The sequence below is a fragment of the Lactuca saligna genome, chromosome 3 (assembly GCF_052625555.1).
Source record: "Lactuca saligna cultivar CGN05327 chromosome 3, ASM5262555v1, whole genome shotgun sequence".
Lineage (NCBI taxonomy): Eukaryota > Viridiplantae > Streptophyta > Magnoliopsida > Asterales > Asteraceae > Lactuca > Lactuca saligna.
The window spans coordinates 181,777,594-181,801,326 of NC_136419.1; the positions used below are offsets into that span (position 1 = coordinate 181,777,594).

At 38.5% G+C, this 23,733-nt stretch overlaps 1 protein-coding gene across 2 annotated transcripts; it reads left to right on the top strand.

Moving 5' to 3' along the window:
* Positions 1-19,466: 19,466 nt before the first annotated feature.
* LOC145037577 (histidine kinase 5-like) lies at positions 19,467-23,639 on the top strand. Of its 2 annotated transcripts, XM_078986269.1 has the most exons (12): positions 19,467-19,617; positions 20,314-20,440; positions 20,526-21,331; positions 21,402-21,458; positions 21,560-21,787; positions 21,958-22,051; positions 22,143-22,349; positions 22,437-22,567; positions 22,642-22,691; positions 22,756-22,967; positions 23,050-23,153; positions 23,243-23,639. In XM_078986269.1, exons 3-12 carry the CDS (start codon positions 20,642-20,644, stop codon positions 23,345-23,347), a joined length of 1,878 nt encoding a protein of 625 aa, XP_078842395.1. In that variant the 5' UTR covers positions 19,467-19,617; positions 20,314-20,440; positions 20,526-20,641; the 3' UTR covers positions 23,348-23,639. The 2 variants fall into 2 exon arrangements, with proteins under 2 accessions (XP_078842395.1, XP_078842394.1); XM_078986268.1 differs by lacking the exon at positions 19,467-19,617 and having other exon boundaries at positions 20,163-20,440.
* Positions 23,640-23,733: the final 94 nt, after the last annotated feature.

A 23,733-nucleotide genomic window follows, 5' to 3' on the forward strand; every position in this document is an offset into this window, starting at 1 on the left:
AGGCTGAGTGCCCTCAGCTTCATCAGGGATCTACACCTACTACCAGGACTACTGAGACCCGACCGGCGAAGGTCGAGGCCCCGAGGGCTCGCGGGAGAGCCTTTCAGCTGACTACGGAGGAGGTCCGCGTTGCGCCCGATGTTGTGGCAGGTATGCTGTAATTCACGTATTTATTTAAAGTCGAAATGTTATGCTTATGTTAATATATGTGTAGGTACTTTTCTTGTGAACTCTATGCCTGCTCTAGTGTTATTTGATTCGGGTGCGAGTAGGTCCTTTGTATCTTTAGCTTTTAGTCAGCATATCAGCATTAGTCGTGAGCCGTTAAGTCGGCCTCTGAGCGTTTCTATAGCGGCCGAGAGGGTGGTTTGTGCCATGGAGGTTCTTCGGGGATGCGTATTAGAGATTTTCGGGGTTGAGTTTCTGATTGACCTAATTCCTATTGCGATGGGTGATGTCTGTGTCATCGTGGGCATGGACTGGTTGAGCCGATTCAGCGCTGTCATCGACTGCGAGCGCCAGCTGGTGACTATACGAGACCCTAGTGGGGGAGTTCTTACGGTGTACGGCGAGGGTACCCGTTCGGGATCAGCTTTTTGTTCGGCCGCTAGGGCGAGGCAATGTCTACAGCAGGGATGTAAGGGTTTTGTGGCGTATGTGATGGATACGCGGGAGGCTTCTGAGAGACTGAGATCAGTGGAGGAGGTCCCAGTGGTGCGTGAGTTTCCAGATGCTTTTCCCGAGGAACTGCCGGGAGTACCTCCTGCGAGGCAAGTAGAGTTTGGTATCGACCTGATTCCGGGGGCTGCGCCTATTGCGAAGGTGCCTTATCGTCTCGCACCTCCAGAGATGCAAGAGTTGTCCTCGCAACTCCAGGAGTTGCTGGGGAAGGGATTTATTCGGCCGAGTAGCTCGCCGTGGGGAGCACCGATCCTGTTCGTCAAGAAGAAGGATGGTTCACACCGGATGTGCATTGATTACCGGGACTTGAACAAAGTGACGGTCAAGAACCGTTACCCGTTACCGAGGATCGATGATTTATTCGATCAGTTGCAAGGGGCATCTTGGTTTTCCAAGATCGATCTGAGGTCAGGGTACCATCAGGTAAGAGTGCGGGATGAGGATGTCCAGAAGACAGCATTTAGGACGCGATATGGGCATTACGAGTTTGTGGTGATTCCTTTTAGGCTCACCAATGCCCCGGCGGTGTTCATGGACCTCATGAACAGGGTATGCAGACCGATGCTGGATCAGTCTGTGATTGTATTTATCGACGACATCCTAGTGTATTCGCGATCTAGAGAGCAGCATGAGGGACATTTGAGGGAGGTCCTTGAGGTACTGAGGTCGGAGAAGCTATATGCAAAATTCTCCAAATGTGACTTCTGGTTGCGGGAGGTCCAATTTCTTGGACATGTTGTTAATCAGGCAGGGATATTGGTCGATCCGGCCAAGGTTGAGGCAGTGATGAGTTGGGAGGTACCGAAGTCACCTTCCGAGATCAGGAGTTTCCTTGGGTTGGCGGGGTACTATCGGAGGTTTATTAGGGACTTCTCCAAGATCGCAGTACCGCTCACCAGATTGACCCGGAAGGGTGTTGCATTCTCATGGGGACCCGAGCAACAGACTTCCTTCGAGACACTCCGCCAGAGACTGTGCGAAGCCCCGGTATTAGCTCTCCCGGAAGGGATGGAAGATTTTGTCGTATATTGCGACGCATCGATTTCGGGACTGGGGGCAGTGTTGATGCAGAGAGGCCATGTGATAGCTTATGCATCGAGGCAGCTAAAGCCTCACGAGGCGAGATATCCCACGCATGACTTAGAGTTGGGGGCAGTAGTGTTCGCTCTCAAGATTTGGCGTCACTACCTGTATGGGGTTCGATGTACGATATACACGGACCATAAGAGTTTGAAGTATTTGATGGATCAACCCAACCTAAATATGCGTCAGAGGAGATGGTTGGATGTGGTCAAGGATTATGACTGTGAAATCTTATACCACCCGAGCAAGGCTAATGTGGTAGCCGATGTATTGAGCTACAGGGCGGAGAGCACTCCATTGCGAGATGTATGTCTGAGACTGACGGTGATGACTCCGGTATTGGATGCTATTCGTGGGGCACAGGCCGAGGCTGTGAGATCCGAGATGCAGAAGAAAGAGCGGGTCGTTGGGTTAATCTCAGAGTTCGTTAAGGATGGACGAGGACTTCTGACGTTTCAGGGTCGGATTTGGGTGCCGTTCGTGGGCGGTACGCGTGCTACTTTGATGGAAGAGGCTCACAGATCGAAATTCTCGATCCATCCCGATGCTACAAAGATGTATTTGGACTTGAGGAAGGAATACTGGTGGCCTTGTATGAAGAGAGACGTCGCCTGGTTCGTTGAGAGGTGCTTGACCTGCCGTAGGGTTAAGGCCGAGCACCAGAGACCGCATGGCAAGTTGCAGCCTTTGGAGATTCCTGAGTGGAAGTGGGAACAGATTACTATGGATTTCATCACCAAATTGCCGAGAACTGCCAGGGGAGTCGATGCAATTTGGGTGATTGTAGATAGGTTGACGAAGAGTGCACATTTCCTTGCCATCAGTGAGAGTTCATCAGCGGAGAAGTTGGCGGAGTTATATGTGAGAGAGGTGGTATCTCGGCATGGAGTGCCGATCTCGATTGTTTCAGACCGTGATGTACGCTTCACTTCCAGGTTCTGGAAGAAATTCCATGAGGAGCTGGGTACTAAACTTCATTTTAGTACCGCATACCATCCCCAGACAGACGGTCAAAGCGAGCGGACGATTCAGACATTGGAGGACATGCTTCGAGCGTGTGTGTTAGACTTCGGGGGTAGCTGGGATGCGCATTTACCCTTGGCAGAGTTTTCCTACAACAACAGCCATCATTCGAGCATTGGTATGCCACCTTTTGAGTTGTTGTATGGTAGGAGGTGTCGGACCCCCATTTGCTGGGGAGAGGTGGGACAGAGAGTGATGGGCAGTACAGAAATCGTACTTCAGATGACAGAGCAGATTCAGCAGGTTAGACAGAGATTATTGACCACCCAGAGCCGACAGAAGAGATATGCGGACAGACGCCGGTCCGAGCTTGAATTTCAGGTTGGCGACTTCGTTCTCCTGAAGGTTTCTCCTTGGAAAGGAGTGATCCGGTTCAGGAAGAGGGGCAAGTTGGGGCCCCGATTCATAGGTCCATTTCGTGTGATTGCAAGGGTAGGCCGTGTAGCCTATCGGTTGGAGTTGCCAGCAGAGTTGGGACAGATCCACAATACCTTTCACGTATCGCAGTTGAGGAAGTGTATAGCCGATGAATCGGCAGTGGTTCCATTAGAGGATATTCAGGTAGATGCGAGCCTGAATTACGCCGAGAGACCAGTAGCTATCAGGGATCGGAAGATCAAGGTTCTGAGGAACAAGGAGGTACCTCTGGTGTTGGTTCAGTGGCAACACCGGAAAGGATCGGAGATGACTTGGGAGCCGGAGCGTGAGATGCGGGAACAACATCCGGAGTTATTTGCAGAGTGAGACTTCGAGGGCGAAGTCTAGTCCTAGTGGGGGAGAGTTGTAACAGCCCGGAATTTCAGGTATTGTTATAATATTGTTTTTGGGGTGTTTTAGGAGGGGACTCGGCGAGTTGGAGCCAGACTCGCCGAGTAGGACCACAGACTTGGTCACGGGTTCGCGACTGGACTCGACGAGTCCAGATATGGACTCGGCGAGTCTGCGCTGTTCAGCGGAAACCCTAGCCGATTGGTTTTGGAACGTATATAACGGACTTATAGGCCGTCATTGTCCGTCTTTAGCTACTGAGAAGAACCCTAAATCGGTTGTGGGCATCTAGAGCAAGGATTGAAGGCCATTGGCGATCTTGAAGAAGTTATTGTGCAAGGAAGAGAAGAGTTTGGCTAAAGGAACAGCAAGGGAATCAAGTTCTGAGGATTGGGGACACAGAGAGTGCATTATTCAGGTAATATTTCGGATCATATTCTGCTATGTTGATGTGTGCATGGATTTAGGGTTTATGGGACCCTTTTGGGACTAGATTGATTATTACCCTTGTTCCCCAAACGGTTGTAGCCCTGTATTAGGACCTTTAGAGGTCCAGAATGTCCCATGCCTGTGTATTTCGGAATTAAGAGAGGTTTTGGATTGGAATCCTTATGCCTTAGGTCAAAATGTAAATTATAGGACTTGGGGTGTAGCATGAGCACCTAAATGAAGGCCTTACGTGTTGTACCAGCTTAGGAGGACCAAACCTATGAATGGTCGGGACTATACTGACCTCAGGAAGCAGTTTGATCGACTGCATGGCATGGACTCGCCGAGTCCAATGAACAGACTCGGCGAGTATCTTGGAGAATAACTGGGACTCGTCGAGCTGTTCTTCAGACTCGACGAGTGGAGTCGGGGTGGCCCCACGATTCTTCCACGAGGAACTCGTCGATTCAAGAGGGATACTCGACGAGTAGAAAGGGAACATCAGGGAATTGGTGAGGACGTCTAGACTCGCCGAGTCGCCATAGCACTCGCCGAGTCCGGTCAAGTTGACCGTTGACCGTTGACCAGAGTTGACCAACATGTGATTTCTTAGGGTCAGTTGTCTTGAAAGATAAAAGTGTTAATAAGAGATATATGATATTATAGGGAGTCTGTAGCTCGGCGGATCGAGTGCGAGTGATTTCAGGAGTTGCTAGCTTTCATTACCCACGAGGTGAGTCTTCTCACCATACTGTACCCGGAAGGGTTTGACTGTGAGACCGGAAGGTTTGACTGCGTTGTGTTGTAGATCGGAAGGTCAGGGCCTGGAAAGGCGTATATGTGTAAGTAGTATACTGGGGAACTCACTAAGCATTTATGTTTACAGTTGTTATGTATGTGTTTCAGGTACTAGCGAGGACCGTGGGAAGGCGCCGGCGTGATGCGTACACACTGTTGACATTTTTGAGATCCTGGGGATTTTATGATTGTATTTTGATATGAAACTTGGAATAATTTATTTAGTTTGAATAAAATCACTTTATTTTAAATGAAAATTTTGTTTGAAAATTTGCGTTGTTACACTAAGGACTAGGTCCTTACCCTTGGTGGGAGTGATGACTTGAGAGTTGTAGGGTATAGTAATGCTAGCTTCCAGACTAATAAGGATAATTTCCCCTCTCAGTCAGGTTGGGTCTTTACCTTAAACGGAGGAGCAATTACTTGGAAGAGTTCCAAGCAGGAGACAGTGGCTGATTCAACTTGCGAATCAGAGTATATAGCAGCAAGCGAGGCAGCAAAGGAGGCGATATGGCTGAAGAACTTCATTGGAGACCTTGGAGTTGTACCAACTATAAAGGAGCCATGGGAGTTACAAACCCATAGGTCATGGAAATCGAGTCATGTCACATTAGGGTTTACATGGTGTAACCATAGATGTGACACACTATATAAGGCACATGATACTCTCCAAAATTGGCTACACTAAGAACAAGAGAGGACTAGGCTAATTTTTACAAGTGTTATACATTCTCTTAAGTTATTCCAAAGCATTTGGTGTCATGTGAAGCATTTGAGGCATCACACTTGGGGTGCTAGGCTCTCAGGGTTTTCAAGGAAACAAATCAACTGAACAGTATGTAATTCTAGCCATCTTTTAGAATAAAAGTTCCCCATGTATGCTAGATAGGATTATGAACCTTGGAAATCATATTTTGCATGTATTTTAGACAAACATAGATCCAAGGTTTTCTAGGGTTGCATGTACACTTAGGGGGTGTAAGAATGCTCAAAACCCATCATACATTTAGTATAGATTTTTATTATTTATTAGCTAATTATTTTCAAATTATGGACCAAAGATACTTAATAGTGTTTAAATTGTATTTTTAGTCCAAAAGACATGCTCGGAAGCAAAAAGGAAGCAGGAGAGGCGATCGGAAGCTCGAGAACTAAAGAGAGAAGAAGAGAGTCAAATTCTGAAGCTACTCAGTGAGTTGAGACGTCTACTCAACGAGTACCCACGAAGGTTCACGAAGCCATACGTAAAGTCCTTGCTGTATACAGATTCCACAAGGGGGACTCGGCGAGTCGGTTATCTACTCGACGAGTAGACCCTGTTTTCCAAAAATTATAAATAGAAGTCACCTTCCCGAATTGAGGCTAGTTAGAGAATCTTAGTGGAGTTACCTGGCGACCAAGAATACATCTGGAGCTTGGGAAATCATGAAGAACCCTAATTCTCAATTCCAAGAAGATTAAGGCAACATAAGTTTACTTTTTCACTTTATCTTTGAATATAATTGTGTTTGGTTTGATTGAATTCGTTTTTAGGCTTTTATCTACTGTAATTATGAACTAATTTCGTTAGTTTCTGTTTAGGGTAGATAAGTTTGCTCCTATGGATTCATTTATGTTTGGATTGATTGTTATTTGGTGAACTTTGTTAAATTAAGCTTGTTAAAGACCCTTATGCATTAACCATAACTATTTTCTGTTAATTTCCAAGTAATTAAGCTGCATGAACATCTCTTAATTGCTTACCTCATATGATTTATGTGAAAACATTGTTATATGCCTAGGAATAGTGAATGTGAAACTAGGATTAACTAGAGAGTGGGTAAATTAATGTGTGAGCTTGTGTGATAAATCATCAACAAGAGGTTAATTGAATTATTAATTTGATTAACTAATTACAAGTCTTATTTAATCCGAATAATTAAACTAGGGAATTTATTAGTTTAATCACTCGATCACTATTTAAATTAATTTATTTTCTAAGGATTCGGAATAGCGAATGTGAATTTAATCACCTTAGTCGGTAACCAATAATAATTAATCCATTGCATTGACAATAAATTAACCATAGGAGTAAATGAATCCAACCTAAACAGAAACCCTTTTGATTACTGAATTTAGTTGATTTTTACTTGTTTTAGCTGTTAGTTATTTAAATTGCATGTTAGATAGTTTGTCAAAGTTTCTAGTCTTGCAAAACTAGAGAAAACCTTTTATTTAATTTATTTGCTTAGTTAATTCTAGTTATTAGTTTAAATTTATGTTCCCTGTGTTTGATACCCTACTTATTAACTATATCACTAATAGACATGTTCACTGCCTTTGTGTGTTTAAATTTCATCTCAAAAGTAGGACTAAAATTTGTGCATTTATATACACATCAAGAGTCCCTTACCGCCCATTAAAAGATGCAGAGATATGTTGATCGCTTGCTAAAGTTGAATGTTAACTTTGATGAAGAGATGATGATTGACATCATCCTTCACTCCTTGCCTCCCTGCTACAACCAGTTTTGCATGACCTACCACATGAACAAGGAAGATGTCACCTTGAGCAAGCTTCAAGGATTGCTAAGGACTGTTGGGAGCAATCTCAAGGATAAGTCTGTTGCATCAACAACCGCTCCAACTGCTGCCACTGTTTTGGCTATTGGGTAAGGGAAGGGTAAGAAGAGGAAGGCTCCCTTAAAGAGCCACCACAAGGGAAAGTCCCAAGATGGTACCTCTTCTAGTGGAACCAAAGTTGGTTCTGCTAAACCCAACTCAAACCCCAAGGAGACAGAGTACCACCACTGCCACAAGATATGGCATTAGAAGTGAAGCTGCCCAGAATATCTACAAGCAATCAAGGATGGGAAGATCAAGCCATCCTACGCAGGGATTTACACTATTAAATCTAATGATTCATCACATTCCATTTATTGGGTTCTTGATAAAGGATGTGGTTTTCACATCTGTTATGATTTGCAGGGCCTAAGAAGAGATAGGGATGTGGAGCATGGAAAGATAAATTTGATCATGGGGAACAGAAGATCGTCGCCTGTTACCAAGATCAGACTTTACTCTTTAATGCTCAGTAGTGGATTAGGATTAGATTTAAATAATTGTTTCTATTTGCGAGATATGGCAAGAAACATCATTTCATTTCATGGTTTATATATAAAAGGTTTGAGATATTCATTTGATAATGAAAAGGGTTCTATTAATGCTTATCTTAATGGTGTCTTTTATTTTGAAGCATTGCCTTGTAATGGAATATATGAAACTATGATGGTTGTAGATAACTTAGGAAATGATGTGTTGTATATTGATTCATCCAATGGTTTGGATAAAGCATGCTTGTGGAAATATCATCTTGGACATGTCAACAAGAAACGCATAGCCCAACTCCAAAAGGATGGAGTGTTGGAGTCATTTGACCTTAGGGACGATGACGTGTGCGAGTCTTGTTTACTTGGAAAGATAACCAAGTCACCCTTTACTGGCACTTGTGAAATGGGTGAGGATTTATTGGATCTCATACGTACCGTTGTATGTGGGCCCTTTAGATCCACCATAAAGGATACGAGCCGCTTCTACGTGACTTTTACCGATGATTATAGCAGATATGGGTATAGCTACTTAATCAAGCACAAGTCAGAAACCTTTCAAAAGTTCAAAGAGTTTAAACAAGAAGTGGAGAATTAGGTGGGCAGGAAAATCAAGATGCTTCGATCCGATCGAGGAGGAGAGTACCTAAGTATTGAATTCCATGACTACCACAAGGAATGCAGAATTGTTTAGCAATTAACACCACTCAAAACACCACAGTTGAACGGTGTGGCTGAGAGGTGTAATTGAACCTTGCTAGACATGGTTCATTCCATGATAAGTCGTGCTTCACTACCTATCTCATTCTGGGGGTATACCTTAGAGACTGCTACCCATATCCTTAACTTAGTCCCTACAAAGAAGGTTGCCAAAACACCTCACGAGATGTGGACATGGAAAGCTCCCTTGTTAGCACATATCAAGGTTTGGGGTTGTGAGGCTTTTGTAAGACGAGAGACTCACAAAAAGCTCGAACATCGTAGTGAGCGGTGTATTTTCATCGGTTACCCGCAGAAGTCCTTTGGATATATCTTCTATAGATCGAATGACAATGTTGTCTTCGTTGAGAGGAGAGGGGTTTTCTGAGAACGAGAACTCAGAAGCCAAAGGGGACAGTGGGAGGCAAATCGATCATGAATAAATTCAAGAGTTGAGCAATGAAGGAACCTCTAACACTGGCGCTCAACCCGAGGAGGAAACTCTGGTTGAACCGATTGACGATTCCTTACCTCTTACACGTTCTTATAGAGTTAGGTTTCAACCCCATTTTTATGGTTTTCATATTACTACCGAAGGGGATATGTTCATTAGTAATAGTACACTAGTGAATTTGGATGAACCTAACAGCTATAAGGAAGCCATGACAGGCCCGAAGTCTGGAAAGTGGAAAGAAGCGATGGACAACAAGATTCAGTCCATGTATGACAACCTAGTTTGGAATTTGGTTGACCATGTAATAGGTCGTAAGAGGTTCGGGTGCAAGTGGATCTTCAAGAAGAAGACCGACATGGATGGGAATGTGCACACTTATAAGGCACGATTGGTCGCGAAGGGTTTCACTCAAACTCCCAGAGTTGACTATGATGAAACCTTCTCACTAGTTGCAAAGATAAAGTCTATTAGGGTAATGCTAGCCATTGCCACATTTCATGACTATGAAATATGGCATATGGATGTCAAAACCACTTTCCTTAATGGGAAATTGGCTGAGGATGTTTACATGGCTCAGCCAGAGGGTTTTGTCAATGTGAAGCATCCCAATAGAGTATGCAAGCTTGAGAAGTCCATTTATGGACTGAAACAAGTGTCTCGCAGATGGAATCTTTGTTTCGATGAGAAAGTCAAAGAGTTCGGTTTTCTACGAAGCGAGGATGAATCATGTGTATATGTCAAAGCCAGTGGGAGTATAGTAAGCTTCCTCGTATTGTATGTCGATGACATACTACTCATAGGAAATGACATCCCGGCACTGCAGGAAGTCAATCCCTGACTCGGGAAGTGCTTCGCTATTAAGGACCTCAGAGAGGCTTCCTATATTTTGGGAATAAGGATAATGAGAGACAGAAGTAAGAGACTAATAGGACTTAGTCAGAATACTTACCTGGAAAAGGTACTAAAACTTTTTAGTATTGGGAATTCAAAGAAGGAAGAGTTACCAATCCAAAGTAATGCCAATTTGAGTAAGACTCAAAGCCCAAGTACCGAAGTCGAGATAGCAGAAATGAGCCGAGTGTCATACGCTTCCGCAATTGGCTCGATTATGTACGCTATGAATTGTACTCGCCCTAATGTGGCCTTCGCTTTGATCATGGTCAGTGGATATAAAGGGAACCCTGGCAAAGCGCATTGGACCGCAGTCAAGAATATTCTTAAGTACCTTCGGAGGACCAAGGAATGGTTTCTAGTCCTCAGTGGGAGTGATGACTTAAAGGTGCAAGGGTACAGTGATGCCAGTTTTCAAACCGACAGGGACAACTACCATTCGCAGTCGGGCTGAGTCTTTACCCTTAATGGAGGAGCAGTGACTTGGAAAAGTTTCAAACAGGAGACCGTAGTTGATTCAACGTGCGAATCAAAGCACATTGCAGCGAGCGAAGCATCAAATGAGGCCATATGGTTGAAGAACTTCATTGGAGACCTTGGAGTTATGCCAGCCATAAAGAAGCCCATGGAAATTTTCTATGATAATGAAGGAGAGGTTGCCTTGACCAAGGAACCGAGGGATCAAGGCAGATCTCGACATATCGACAGAAAATATCACTTTATTCAACATCGGGTGGAAGAAGGACTCCTCGTAGTAAAGAGGGTATCGTTAGAGGATAACCCAGCAGATTCGCTTACAAAGGGACTAAGCAGTGTTAAGCACTTGCAGCACGCTAGGAGCATCGGGATGAAGGACGATATTACTTTGGATTAGATAATTTATAAATGTGTAATAGATAAACTGTAATTAACATTTGATGATTAAATAAAAGAGTATTATTTATTAGTAATGTTACTGTCTTATGTTAATTGTTTACCTATTATTTCACTTTGCATATTTTGACTTCCTGAATAATGAGATTATTCGAACCGTCCACAGTCGTTCATATGTTCGAAGTAGGTATGAATGAAGACTGTCATGAATTGGTGTGTAGATTGTCTAAAGTGTATTAGACATAGGAAAAGTTTGCTACAATGTTCATGAGTGCTTTTGAGTTTGATTTGAGCATTGGAATAAACCCACGCTTTCATAGAATTTATCTCGAGTGATCTCAAGACGATAATATCATATGGTCTAAAAACCTAGATATATAGTTTATTGTTTGCTAATTGGTTGTGCATTGTTAATGCGTAAACGCATCAGTAACTTGATCTTATAAAACGCATTGTTGTGTATGATTTGACTAGTGGATAGTAAATGCATATAAGTTGGAGTTTATCTTCTCCTTTTATCCTAAGAGGGTAAAAGCGATATCAGGGCCCCTCAATGATTTGGTTTGACTTATGTGTCGGGCCCGATCAGGACTGAATTGATGTGTTCAATTAAGTTCTATGTCAAAAAAATTATAGATCGAGAAACAAACTGCTGGACAATAAGTATGACTATGTTCCATGTAATTGTCCACACGATATCTAGAACAGATGATTATATGATCCCTTATCTAAAGGACAGGTTACTGATAACATAAGAGTTTGACAGTGTCTTTGAGAGCTACGATTGCTAATCGGATTGTGCTTACATTTGTAGTTACTAGACTTATCCAAGTGGGAAACTGTTGGATTAGTGTCTAATCCCGTAACTATATTTGGTAAGTACTTGACCCGGTTGTGCATGGTCCTTTTGGGTTGCCTTCACCAAAGCAACATGATAGGATGATTTATGAATAAATAGGTTATTATGATTTATTAATATGTTATATGAATAATATATTAATGGAAAAATCATATAATTAGATTAATGTTAGATAAGGATTAATTAAGAAATTAATTTTGTGGCTAAAAGAGATTAATTTAATAACAGGGACTTCAACTGTCAAATGTGTGATAGTTGAGTATTGGGATGAGGAGCCTCTTGGACTAGGCATGGATGAAATTAGGATGTGTTCATCCTATATTTCGGCCATAAGGCCCTATTCCAGATGCTTCGTTGGATAACTTAAGGCCTAAGCTGTCAATTAGGGTTTTTGATTGAAACCCTAGTGGCTCGAGTATATAAATAAGTCCTTTGGGCTCCAGAAATCGGCTACCCTATTCCTAAGAGTGCAAGAGCAAAATCCAAGAGCCTCCAACCTCTCTCCAAGATCATTCTTTTTGCTCTTGGTGTTTGTAAGCCATTAGAAGAGTGATACTTGTAACTTTAAGCTTCAAAGACAAGAAGATTTAAGCAAACAACAAGATGTAATCATCTAGATCTGATTTTCTCATTAATTTCAAATTATTCTCATTAGATCTAGGGTTTGAAAGTCTTGGATGAATGCATGTACAATTAGAGAAAGCTAGATCCAAGCATTAGGGTTTGCATGAGCACATATGATTTTCTTTTAGCTAAAACCCATAAATAGACTTATTCAAGTGAGAGGCTGTTAAATTAAGGTGACTAAGATCATAACTAAACTGGTATATACTTGAACTGAAGGCAAAGTTCTTTTTGGGTTTCCTGTATAACTAGTAAATGGGTAGAATGAAATTTAGAGAAAGATGTTGATTTATTGATTTATTGTAACGCCGTAAAAATTAAAACAATTTTTTGCATTTTTAAACATATTTTCCAAACACATTCATTAATAAAAATGTCATAGTATCATATCTTTGTTTCACAAAGCATCCCCCAAGATCGAAATACATAAAATCCCATGTGTGTGTACGAATCAAGCCGGCGCCTTCCTGCGGTCATCACTGGTACCTGAAACTCATAAAACGTAACACTGTAAGCATAAGCTTAGTGAGTTCCCCAAAATACCACATAAAAACATATCGGCCACTCAAGGTTGTAGCTCTGTTGACCCTCTAGTCGAATATCTCTGTGGGACCCTCATGGTCCCATAACTCTGTGGACCCACTGGTCCTAACTCTGTAAACTCTGAATCATGCATTTCACATATCACAATAAATCACAACACGTAATATCATACAAACACACTGACATATAACTCTAGAATACTCTGTCACACAACTCTGTTACCACACTAGGTAAAGTATAGTGAGAAGACTCACCTCAGGCGTCTCGGTAAATCTCTGACTCGGTAGAAAATATTGCCTAGCCTCCGCTTATTCACATAAAGTAAATACTCTCATAAGTATACTCTCGAGACTAGACCCAACCTTCCATTGGCACCCTCAGAAGGGTAAAAGACTATTTTACCCCCCTCTTGCCACAAGGACTCCATGGTTGACCAAACCCTAAAAGTCAACAAAAGTCAATGGTCACACTTTGACCCTACTCGCCGAGTGCACTCTGGTGACTCGGCGAGTTCATGCATGTCCTCTAACACTTTTGTCCCGCTTGGCACGCCGAGTCCCTCCCTATGCTCGACGAGTCATACCAAGCATGAATCGCGGGGCCACCCCGACTCAACTCGCTGAGTCTCAAGAACAACTCGTCGAGTACCGCCTTGAACTCCAGTCCTCTAACCCCTTCTGACTCACTGAGTCATCCCCCAACTCGGCAAGTCTACTCACTGAACAATTTATGTGAAACCCTAACCCTACTCGCCGAGTCTCAAGAATAACTCGGCGAGTTCATGCCATGCACAAAACTCTACTGACCTCCTGAGGTCAGATCTGTTTCCCTAAACCATAGATCTGGCCTCCCCAAGCATGATTGTCACGTAAAGTCCGAAACTTGATGCTTGTATAACAACAACAAGGCATCAAAAGGAGATTTAGTCCCAAAAATGGCAACCTAAGTCCAACAACCCCAAGCTGATCCATAAAGCTCCAAGGGTTAAGGTCTCTGGACCTCTTTGAGTCCAGATCCAAGGCACAAAATCGAAGAGGGACCATTTGCTCCACATAATCGCTCTCCAAAGGGGTTAGAAAACCCTAACTCTAATGATCAACACCAAAACTGAAGGAGGTTCGAACTATTACCTTAAAATGAAGTCTCTGAACTCTGGAACTGCTAGAATCGCACCTCCTCTTTGCTCTTGGTCACCTCCTTCTTGCTAAACCAAAGGTACAAGGATCAAAAGCGACTTCCTCTTCCTCACAACGATTTGGCTCACTTAGGGTTCTCTTAAGGGACTGGTAGCCGCAATGGGAGGCTATAAGTGCCCTTAAATAGGCCCCAAACCCAAGGGATTAGGGTTTCATTAAACAACGTGGACTCGCTGAGTCCATGAATGGACTCGCCGAGTCTGGACGTGAACCCGGATGAACATCCGCGACCCTACTCGGCGAGTCTTGGCTCCAACTCGCCGAGTCCCTCCACAAATTCCAAAATAATTAAATAAAATAATATACCTGGAAATCCGGATGTTACATTTATTATATGATTAATGAATTGTAATAAATGATTTGTTAATATATTAATTAGAAATAATATTGTTTAATTATGGATTAATCAGAAATTAATTGGAATTAACTTTTAGGATTAATTGGATTAATAAAAGGTGCAAGAACTTAAGTTGTAATTGTTCAAAAAATCAAACAAAGGAAGGCTTCCAGAACCTTCCATATGTAGATGGTTTTGGAGGAGCCTAATTAGTGTTTGCGGAAGCCTCATGAAAATAAAGATACTAGATAATATCTTGAATTTGAAATATTATTATTTTATTCAAGATTAGGGTTTCCAGGGTTTTTCTATCAGCTATAAATATGACTCATTGGGTGCCTCATTTTCGTCCACTCCTTCTTCCTAATAGAATAGTCAATTTTCTTCCCTCTCATCCTCTCTTCTCAAGTCTTCTAATTGCTATGGTTTGGGTACAAACCACTAGAGACACTAAACATTTGGTGCTTTCTTTCCAAGGCTTTCAAGAAGAATATTGTGTGATTATTTGTTGTGATAATCATAATGTATGTAACCCTAATCCTATGTATTTTTCGATTATAATAGGTTACCATTAGGGTTCTTAATGTTCATTGTTTATTGCTATCAATTAAAGAAAACATAGATCCTCTATAGGTTGTATGTGCACTTAAGAGTTAAGCTTTTCTACTACACATGTTTTGTTATAACCTATAAAACTCATCATTTACAACCATATAACATTATAAATGTTTGAATTTTAAATTCTACGCAACTCGACTATCAATTTTACCAACTCGACTTCCAGTAACGGTTACTGGCCCATGGTTTTTGATAAATAAAAAATAATCACAATATAATGATCAAAATAATAATAATAAATAAATAAATATAAATTAAAAAATGTTTAAAAAATTATAAATAGGTTGGTGGGTTGTCAATGGGTTAGAAATTTCAATCTTATCCCAACTCATTTAATTAAACGGGTTAGACGGGTTGACCAATTTAATTAAATAGGTAGGAGCGGACGCAGGATTTCATAGTAGAGATGTCACGGGAAATTTTAGTAGTATCACGATAATAGAAGAAAAAATTCAATAAATTTCGAAAAATTTTCAACTACATCCAAAAAAACTAACCAGACGTTGTCGGTGCCACTACGTGCACCATAATAAAATCGTCAGTGTAAACGGGTTCAAAATGTCACCCCTAGCACTTGTATGAAAATTATATGAAAGTATAAAATAAAAAAAATAAAAAAAATAAAAAAAAAAATTATAAACAATGTTTTAAAAATTGTATTAGAAAAAACTTATAGGAAAAAATATCATAAAAATGTTGCAAAAAGTTCTAAAAGATCTTGAGAAATTTATAAGAAAAAGTTATTCAAATTTAAACAACTTTTTTTATACATATTTGACCATTTAACTTGTCAAATGGGTTCACATGTTACCACATTCTTTTGAGATAGCAGATAACAATAATCATAATATATGAACACATTGAACAAGTTAAATGGATAAATGTGTAAATAAAGAAGTTGTTTAAACATGAAGAAGATGAAAAAATAATTATTTAGACAAGTCATTTCCCATAAGTTAATCTCCAGTGACAAAGTACATACTGGGCTTCAGTTGTTTTTTGTTTCAATCTTTTTGTTAAACATATTTAAAATCACAAAAAATTTAAGTAGTTTTTTGTTTCAATCTTTTTGTTAAACATATTTAAAATCACAAAAAATTTAACTCATTTAGTTAAACGGTTATAAAATTTCAATTCAAACTCAAATATACTAAAATAAACATAACAATTGAAAAGTTTATTATTTTTACATTCATTATCTAGTATCTACAATATATAAGACTAAACGTGGATAACTCATTTAATTTAGAAAATTTCAACTCAAACTCAATGTATTAAAATAAATATGATGGCATGTTTATTATTTTTACAATTCATGACTTTCTATAATAAACGGACTGAACCTGGTTAAATCATTTAATTTTCAAATTACAACCCATCAATGTGTCATTTATACTTACAACGTTTGATTTTACTAAATTTGATTGAAATCAACGGAGAAGTCAATCGGTGTAAAAAAACAGTTATTTGTTAGAGTTTAAAGTGTCTGGTAATAAGACCCCTCAGTGCGCCTAATATTGCACATCGTTGTATGTGACGTGTCACTACGGTGTGCGGTAAACACCACACCTATCAACCATGCTCCACCGCGGTAAGCATGCCATACGTTATGGTTTCACCGCATGGTCTACCCCTTCAAAGGTAGTATTTTGTGTATAAAATTGTGTCAAGTGGTGAGTGCGGTAAGTTGTGCTATGACATCCATCAACGTAAGGGCCAAAACAAAATAAAGGAGCAGCCTCCAATTAAGTGCATGGATCGCATGGATCCCAACGTGGCTGGAGTTTTTCCTTACCTGTCAATTTAAAAAATCCAACCATTTGCTAATGTACGTCTCTCTCTCTCTCTCTCTCTCTCTCTCTCTCTCTCTCTCTCTCTCAAATTTCATTTTAAGAACCCAACTTTATCTATACACCAACCATTTTTTAGTACCATTTCTTCGGTTTCAATCACTAAGGTGATGTTTGTTTTTTAGAAAAAATCTCTTCAAATCTCTTATTGTTGCACGGCGCAGCACACGCGCAACACTTATCATCTTGTAGTTATTTGTTTTTCAGAAGCATTCGGATTAAAAAACCTATGCGTGTGTTCTTCTTGGCACAACACTTGTTTTGCCTCTTCCTACCTCTTCTAACCTCTTCTTCTTCTTTCTTTCTTGCTAAAATATTGATTATATATTTCTGAAATCTTATTTCATATTATTTTTTTTCTTTTTTTATGTTTATTCTTGTTGAATTTTTTTATATTGAATAATAATAATTTGTTGATGAAATATCATTATTTTATGCTAAAATATGATTTTTTTTTTGTTAAAATATCATTATTTTTGCTGAAATATCATAAATTGTTGCCAAAATGTGATACATTATTAAATTTTCGGTATTAAAAATCTATTTTCGGATTATAAAATCAGTTTATTTTAATTTTTTAATATCTACAGCAGCATGTAGATGTTAAAAAAACAAGCACACTTCTTATTACAGTCTGCAGCTGTTTGGTCCACCTCTTCTATTACAGGGGGTTGTAGAAATGATCCGCAGACTTAATGGATTTTTACTTCAAAAAAACAAAGAACACCTAAATCATCTTAAGACACTTCTCAACATATTTCAATAAAAGTTTTAGAAAAATATATTACTCCACAATATAGCAACTGTTTTGAATATTTTAAATTTTTAACATGTCCAAATTGAAAATTTTGGTTATCAAGTTAAAAGACATGAGTCAATTAAAAATTTTCATTTTAATCGTAGAACATCGGAAAAATGTCAACGAAGATTAACTTATTGAACAAATCATAAAAGAAGCCGAAGCCCTAGAACTAGAAACTTGTATGAATTTAAAAAACCTCGGAGGAGATCTTCGGACTCTTTTTTCTTTGAGTATTTTTTTCTTAGAGGACGAACTGCCTCACCCCATTAAGCTTCTAATTTACTAATGATTTCACATGCGATCAAAATACATAAACAACAAAAAGGCAAAACGAAAAGAGGGAAAATTTCAGGATCACTGAAAAGATATTGTAATTGTATATTTGATGAATCAATCAAATTAACAGATTGCAACAGCCATTCAAGCCAAATATGTCAATCTCTCACGATGATCTGTAGAGCCACCAAACCACCAATAAGGGTAAGAGAAGGGGACCGATCAAATTGTATCTAAAGTCGCCTCTCAGATTTCTATTTGGTTCCCACATGAAGACTTTGGTTTAAATAGGCTTTTGATTTTGGGTGCTTTATTCAATCGATATCAAATTTGTAGATGGAGCCGATACTCCATGATAGTGGCGGTTTGAGTCGTTTGACTAGAGATGGAGTTGGCAGGAAAATTAATATGGATTTTCTATGGCTTAAAGAAAACCCAAAACTTATTTGAAAAGAATGAGGGAAAACTTTTTTTTTTAAATAGTGGAATGGTTATGAAGAATAGATGTGTATGTGTGAGAGAGTAGGAGTAGACGTTGGTTTTGAAAAAGAAATGAAGGTTTCTCTTTCTTCAATAATTATAAATTAAATAAGTGTATAAATGTCGATAAATATACTTATGAGTTGAAGGATAAAAAGTTAATGTGTATTTTCTCTTCCTTTGCTAATCTTTCCCTGTTTATGAAATATTTTATATTTTCTCTTTCTTCAGTAACTATAATTAAAACAAAGGTATAAATATCAATAAATATAATTATGAGTTCATGGATAAAAAGTTAATATGGATTTATCAGCTCCCTTTGCTAATCTTTCACTGTTTATGCAATATTTTATTCCTCCGCTATGAATGGCTAATCTTTCTCTGTTTATGCAATATTTTATACCTCCCTTATGAATGGATGTTAGCTTTTGATTGATGAAATATATCCAGAAAAAGCAATAAAGAAAGCCCCATTATCAATTAACAATTTCCCGTGTAGATGCATGTTCTCCACAAAGAATTAAATTGGAATAGAGTGTGGGCAGTGGCGAGTCTAGAATAGAAATTTAAGTGATTCATCAATTAGGGTCGGTACAAGAAAAAAATCAGTTTACTCAGAAAAATAACCAATTCAATACGTATAAAAACTAATGGTGAGAGGACCGAGCCCAAACCGATCAACCTTAATTTTTTTTTTATTAAAATCAACTTAAATTTAAAATAAAGCCGATTTGTTAATTATTATTCACATATCTAATAGCTAGTAATAAAAAAAAATATGTGAGTAAAGGATTTTCTTTAAATAAAAAATGATATGAAAATATATTTAAAAGTAAATAAAAATAAAAAAGAAATTAACAAAATGGATATAAATTCACGATCAAATTCCCAAAGCAGCAAAAATCAATAAATAAGATATATGTTTATTTTTATTATAACTCAAAATAAAAAATATAAAATATAAAATAATAATAAGATAGTAATAAAAGAGAATCCATTATCTTTAATGGAATTGGGAACTAAAGTAGAAAAAGCCTATTATTTTTAAATAATTTAAATCGTGGTTCCATTGCTTCACCTATGTTTCAACAATTGAGTTTTTTTTTACCAACAAATCTCTCTCTCTCTCTCTCTCTCTCTCTCCGCCTCCGTGCATTGATCCATAAGTGTGAATAAGCTTGTACGGAGAGGGCACAATCTAAGGTGGCTCGAGTGGTGTTGCGACCAAATTCTAAAAAGTTACTGTAGGTTGTGAATTTTCTGTTCTTTTGTTGTCCGATTTTTGTTCTTGTTCTTTTTTCTGTTCTAAACGTTTTGTACCTTCTAGCCCCTGGTTAGTTTTGTTTTATTAATATATGTTTGCCGTTCAAAATCTCTCTCTCTCTCTCTCTCTCTCTCTCTCTCTCTCTCTCTCTCTCTCTCTCTCTCTCTCTCTCTCTCTCTCTCTCTCTCTCTCTCTCTCTCTCTCTCTCTCTCTCTCACACACACACATTTAGGTCCTTAAAAAACCTTTAGGTGGTTCCTTAATGTCTTGGTATAGAATTTCTATTATTATTTAGTATAATATTAGGTGGGTCATGCATAAAGCCATAAACTCGCCTTTGTGTCTATGTAAACGATATGTAAACGATGAATGAACACAATGTCTTTGTATAAATGTCCGTGAGAGATTCTCGAATAAGCAATAATAAATTTATCGACAATATAAAAACCTATCATTCAATTCAGTATTGTGTGTCACCTTATACACTATATATATAAATTGTTTTCAAATGCACATGGCCTTTTGAGCTTCTACTCGTCTCTGCTCTCCCACAATTGTTTTTCTTTCCCTCTCACATGGTTTCTCTCTCCACATTCTCTCTCTATCTGATTAATTCAATTAAGTAAACTTGTTTTTGTTTTGTTTATTCATTGACTGAAGACTTCTAAGATACTTTCCAGATCTACAGTGAAAAACAGGATGACATGAATCACAAGGCCAGATGATTTTCTTTCCCCAATCTGAACTTCTTTCGCTTTTCTGATCTAAGTGGCATTTTTCATTTCCAATTTGTGGATCACGTCAATGGTGAGTATTATGCTTCTCCAATTACATTTCCCTCTTCTGTTGACAAACTTCTCTCGATCTTAATTTCATAAATTTCGTTCTGCAGAAACATTTTGTTAGTTGCGTATAGACTTCATTGATGCTCAAAATCACAATTTCTTCAAAGTAAACAGACATCGATACTTTTTTCATTATTATTATTGTTCTAAAACGGTGAACGAGATGGAGGATGATCATGTTAAAGATACAGAGGTTGAAGTCCTCTCTTCAACGTGGCCTGAAGACATTAATGAAGCTGGAAAAAAGTTCAGTGTAGAAAAACCAGGACTCCATGAAGATATGTTAGAGGATGTTGCCTTCACTGAAGAGCCTAGTATAGTTGACTTCGCAAGGTTAGTAGAACTCACAAGTTACAGTGAAAAAGGGTCCTCACAGTTAGCTTACCTTGTAAAAAACTGGGAATATAAACAAGAAAATGCTGTTAGACTTTTGAGGGAAGAGCTTGAAAACTTGAGAAAACAACAACATGAAGTTAAGCTTAAAAATTTAGATATCTTTGAACAACATCGTTTTGAAGGTGATAAACATCCGGTTTCTGTGCTGGATGAAGGTTATGAAAATTTTCAAGATGTACCCGAGAAAAAAAATGATGTTATTGCTGAAGATAAACGGGTAGAAATAGATGCTGAATATGATACAGTTATATATTGGAAGCAAAAGGCATTGCATTTGGGAAAATTGTTGGAAGAAAGTGTTGAGAGAGAGCATATCCTTTTGGAGAAGTTGGAGGAAAGCATTGAGAATATTGAAAAACAATCATCGCCTGTTGAAGAACTGTCCCAGATCTTGAAAAGATCTGATAATTTTTTACATTTTGTTCTTCAAAATGCACCCGTTGTTATTGGCCATCAGGTAATTTGATTTCAAGCAAACCCTTTTTCTTTTGTTCCTCCCTTTTTACATTGTGATTGTCATATCTCAGGACAATGAGTTGCGATATCGCTTCATTTATAATCATTTTCCAAGTTTACAAGAAGAGGTAATATGATGTCATCAAATTTTATAAACTCAAATTTATTGTTTGTTGTAAGTTAATAGATTTTTGAACCATGTCTTTTTTTTTCCTTATACTATGCATAGGATATAATCGGGAAAACAGATGAGGAAATATTCAAAGGTGGTGGTGTAAAGGAATCCCAAGACTTCAAAAGAGAAGTTCTTGAAAGAGGATTACCAGCAAAAAGAGAAATTACTTTTGAAAACGAATTATTTGGTGACAAAACATTTTTATTATATGTTGAACCTGTTTTCAGCAAAGATGGAGAAACAATCGGTGTTAATTACATGGGCATGGACATCACTGATCAGGTACCTTCTTTGTTTTGTCTATTATAACATCCTACTTTTATCTTTTCTTTTACTTGGAAAAATTTACCCAATTCACTTTTATAATTTGATAGATTTTTCAATGAAAGTAGGATATGCGATTTCTTGTACTTTGTCCTCACTTCTAATATATATTTTTTATCATGTGACAGGTTAGAAAGAGAGAAAAGATGGCAAAACTCCAGGAAGAAATAGCTGTGAAGAAGGCTAAAGAGGAAGAACTTAATAAAACCATTAATATTACAGGTTGGTAACTTTTCTTTCTCTTAAACCTTATAATTTTTTTTTATATATAAAAAGTATTATCGAACATTTTGCTTAAATCAATTTCTTTTAGAGGAAACTATGAGAGTGAAACAAATGTTGGCAACCATGTCACATGAGATAAGATCTCCATTATCCGGGGTTGTTAGCATGGCAGAGATTTTATCAACTACAAAACTCGATAAGGATCAAAAACAACTCTTGGATGTTATGTTATCTTCTGCTGATTTAGTTCTTCAACTTATAAATGAAATTCTTGATCAATCCAAAGTCGAGTCAGGTTATTTTTCATCCCTTTATAATTTGTATTTTTTTAATAGACTGATATTTATACTGTGTAGTATTTAAAAGTTTAGATTATTTTCAGGAGTTATGAAGCTGGAAGCCACAAAATTTAGGCCTAGAGAAGTAATCAATGATGTTGTTCAAACTGTTGCTGCATCATTGAAAAAGAAGCTGATTTTGGAAGGACACGTAGCAGATGATGTCCCATTGGAGGTTTAATCTCTAATCTTGATACAATTTGCTATAAAAAGAAAACATTTATGTTAACATTTGTTAAACAATTTCAGATTATTGGTGATGTTCTTTGGATTCGACAGATTCTCACCAACTTGATCAGGTATTTCTAAGCAGGTCAAAATGGTCCATACACAACAAATTCTAAACTCATGAATTTTGTGCAGCAATGCTATTAAGTTTACTCACCAAGGGAAGGTCGAGATAAATCTATATGTAATATCAGATCCATATCCTCAACATGAACCGAAGAAGATAAACACAGATGACTCATCGATCTCAGCAAAAGACAATCGGCATGAGGAGAATGATCCTCAATCGCATGAAACGGTAGTCTGGATACGCTGTGATGTTAAAGATACAGGAATCGGAATACCAGGTACCTTTCAAATTCCTAATTTCTCATTTTCGTAGCTTCATGTTAACTACAATATTTCATTCATCGATTTGATCGATGTCAGAAACTGCATTGCCGAATTTATTCAAAAAATACTCGCAAGCCAGTGCAGATACAGCTAGGAAATACGATGGGACTGGATTAGGTTTAGCGATCTGCAAACAATTGGTAATGATTCTGGATTCGGAATCGAAATCGGAATGTGAGAACGAAATTGGTTTTGACCTAAAATCCGTGTGAATCATGATTTATCGCAGGTTGAGCTGATGGGAGGACATCTGACTGTATCGAGTAAAGAACATTGTGGATCTACATTTACTTTCGATTTACCTCATAAAGTTCCACATCCGTGGTTCAGATGATATGGCCGATAACGACGAGTCTGAAGATGACGACATCACTTGTGATGTCGGAGCAGAGAAGACAAGAAACTAGAGCTCTTTGGTAATTGTTAAATATAGGTCGACTTGAACGAAATTTACAAAGGTTTGTTCCTAACTTGGGGTATTCCGCGTTTCTTTCTGCTTCAATAAATTTGTTATTTATTTACGTGTAGTGAAACTGAAAGCAGTAAGACAAAACTCATGAAAATAAGTTGCTGTTCCTTACATTTAATCAATCATAATATGAAAGTTTTTATTCGTTTAGTGTTTACTCAAGTTGTATTAAAAAATTCCGATAATTAATTATGTAAATGATTTTAAAATTAAAGGCTAAATGCAAGATACGGCGACATACTTTACTTTAT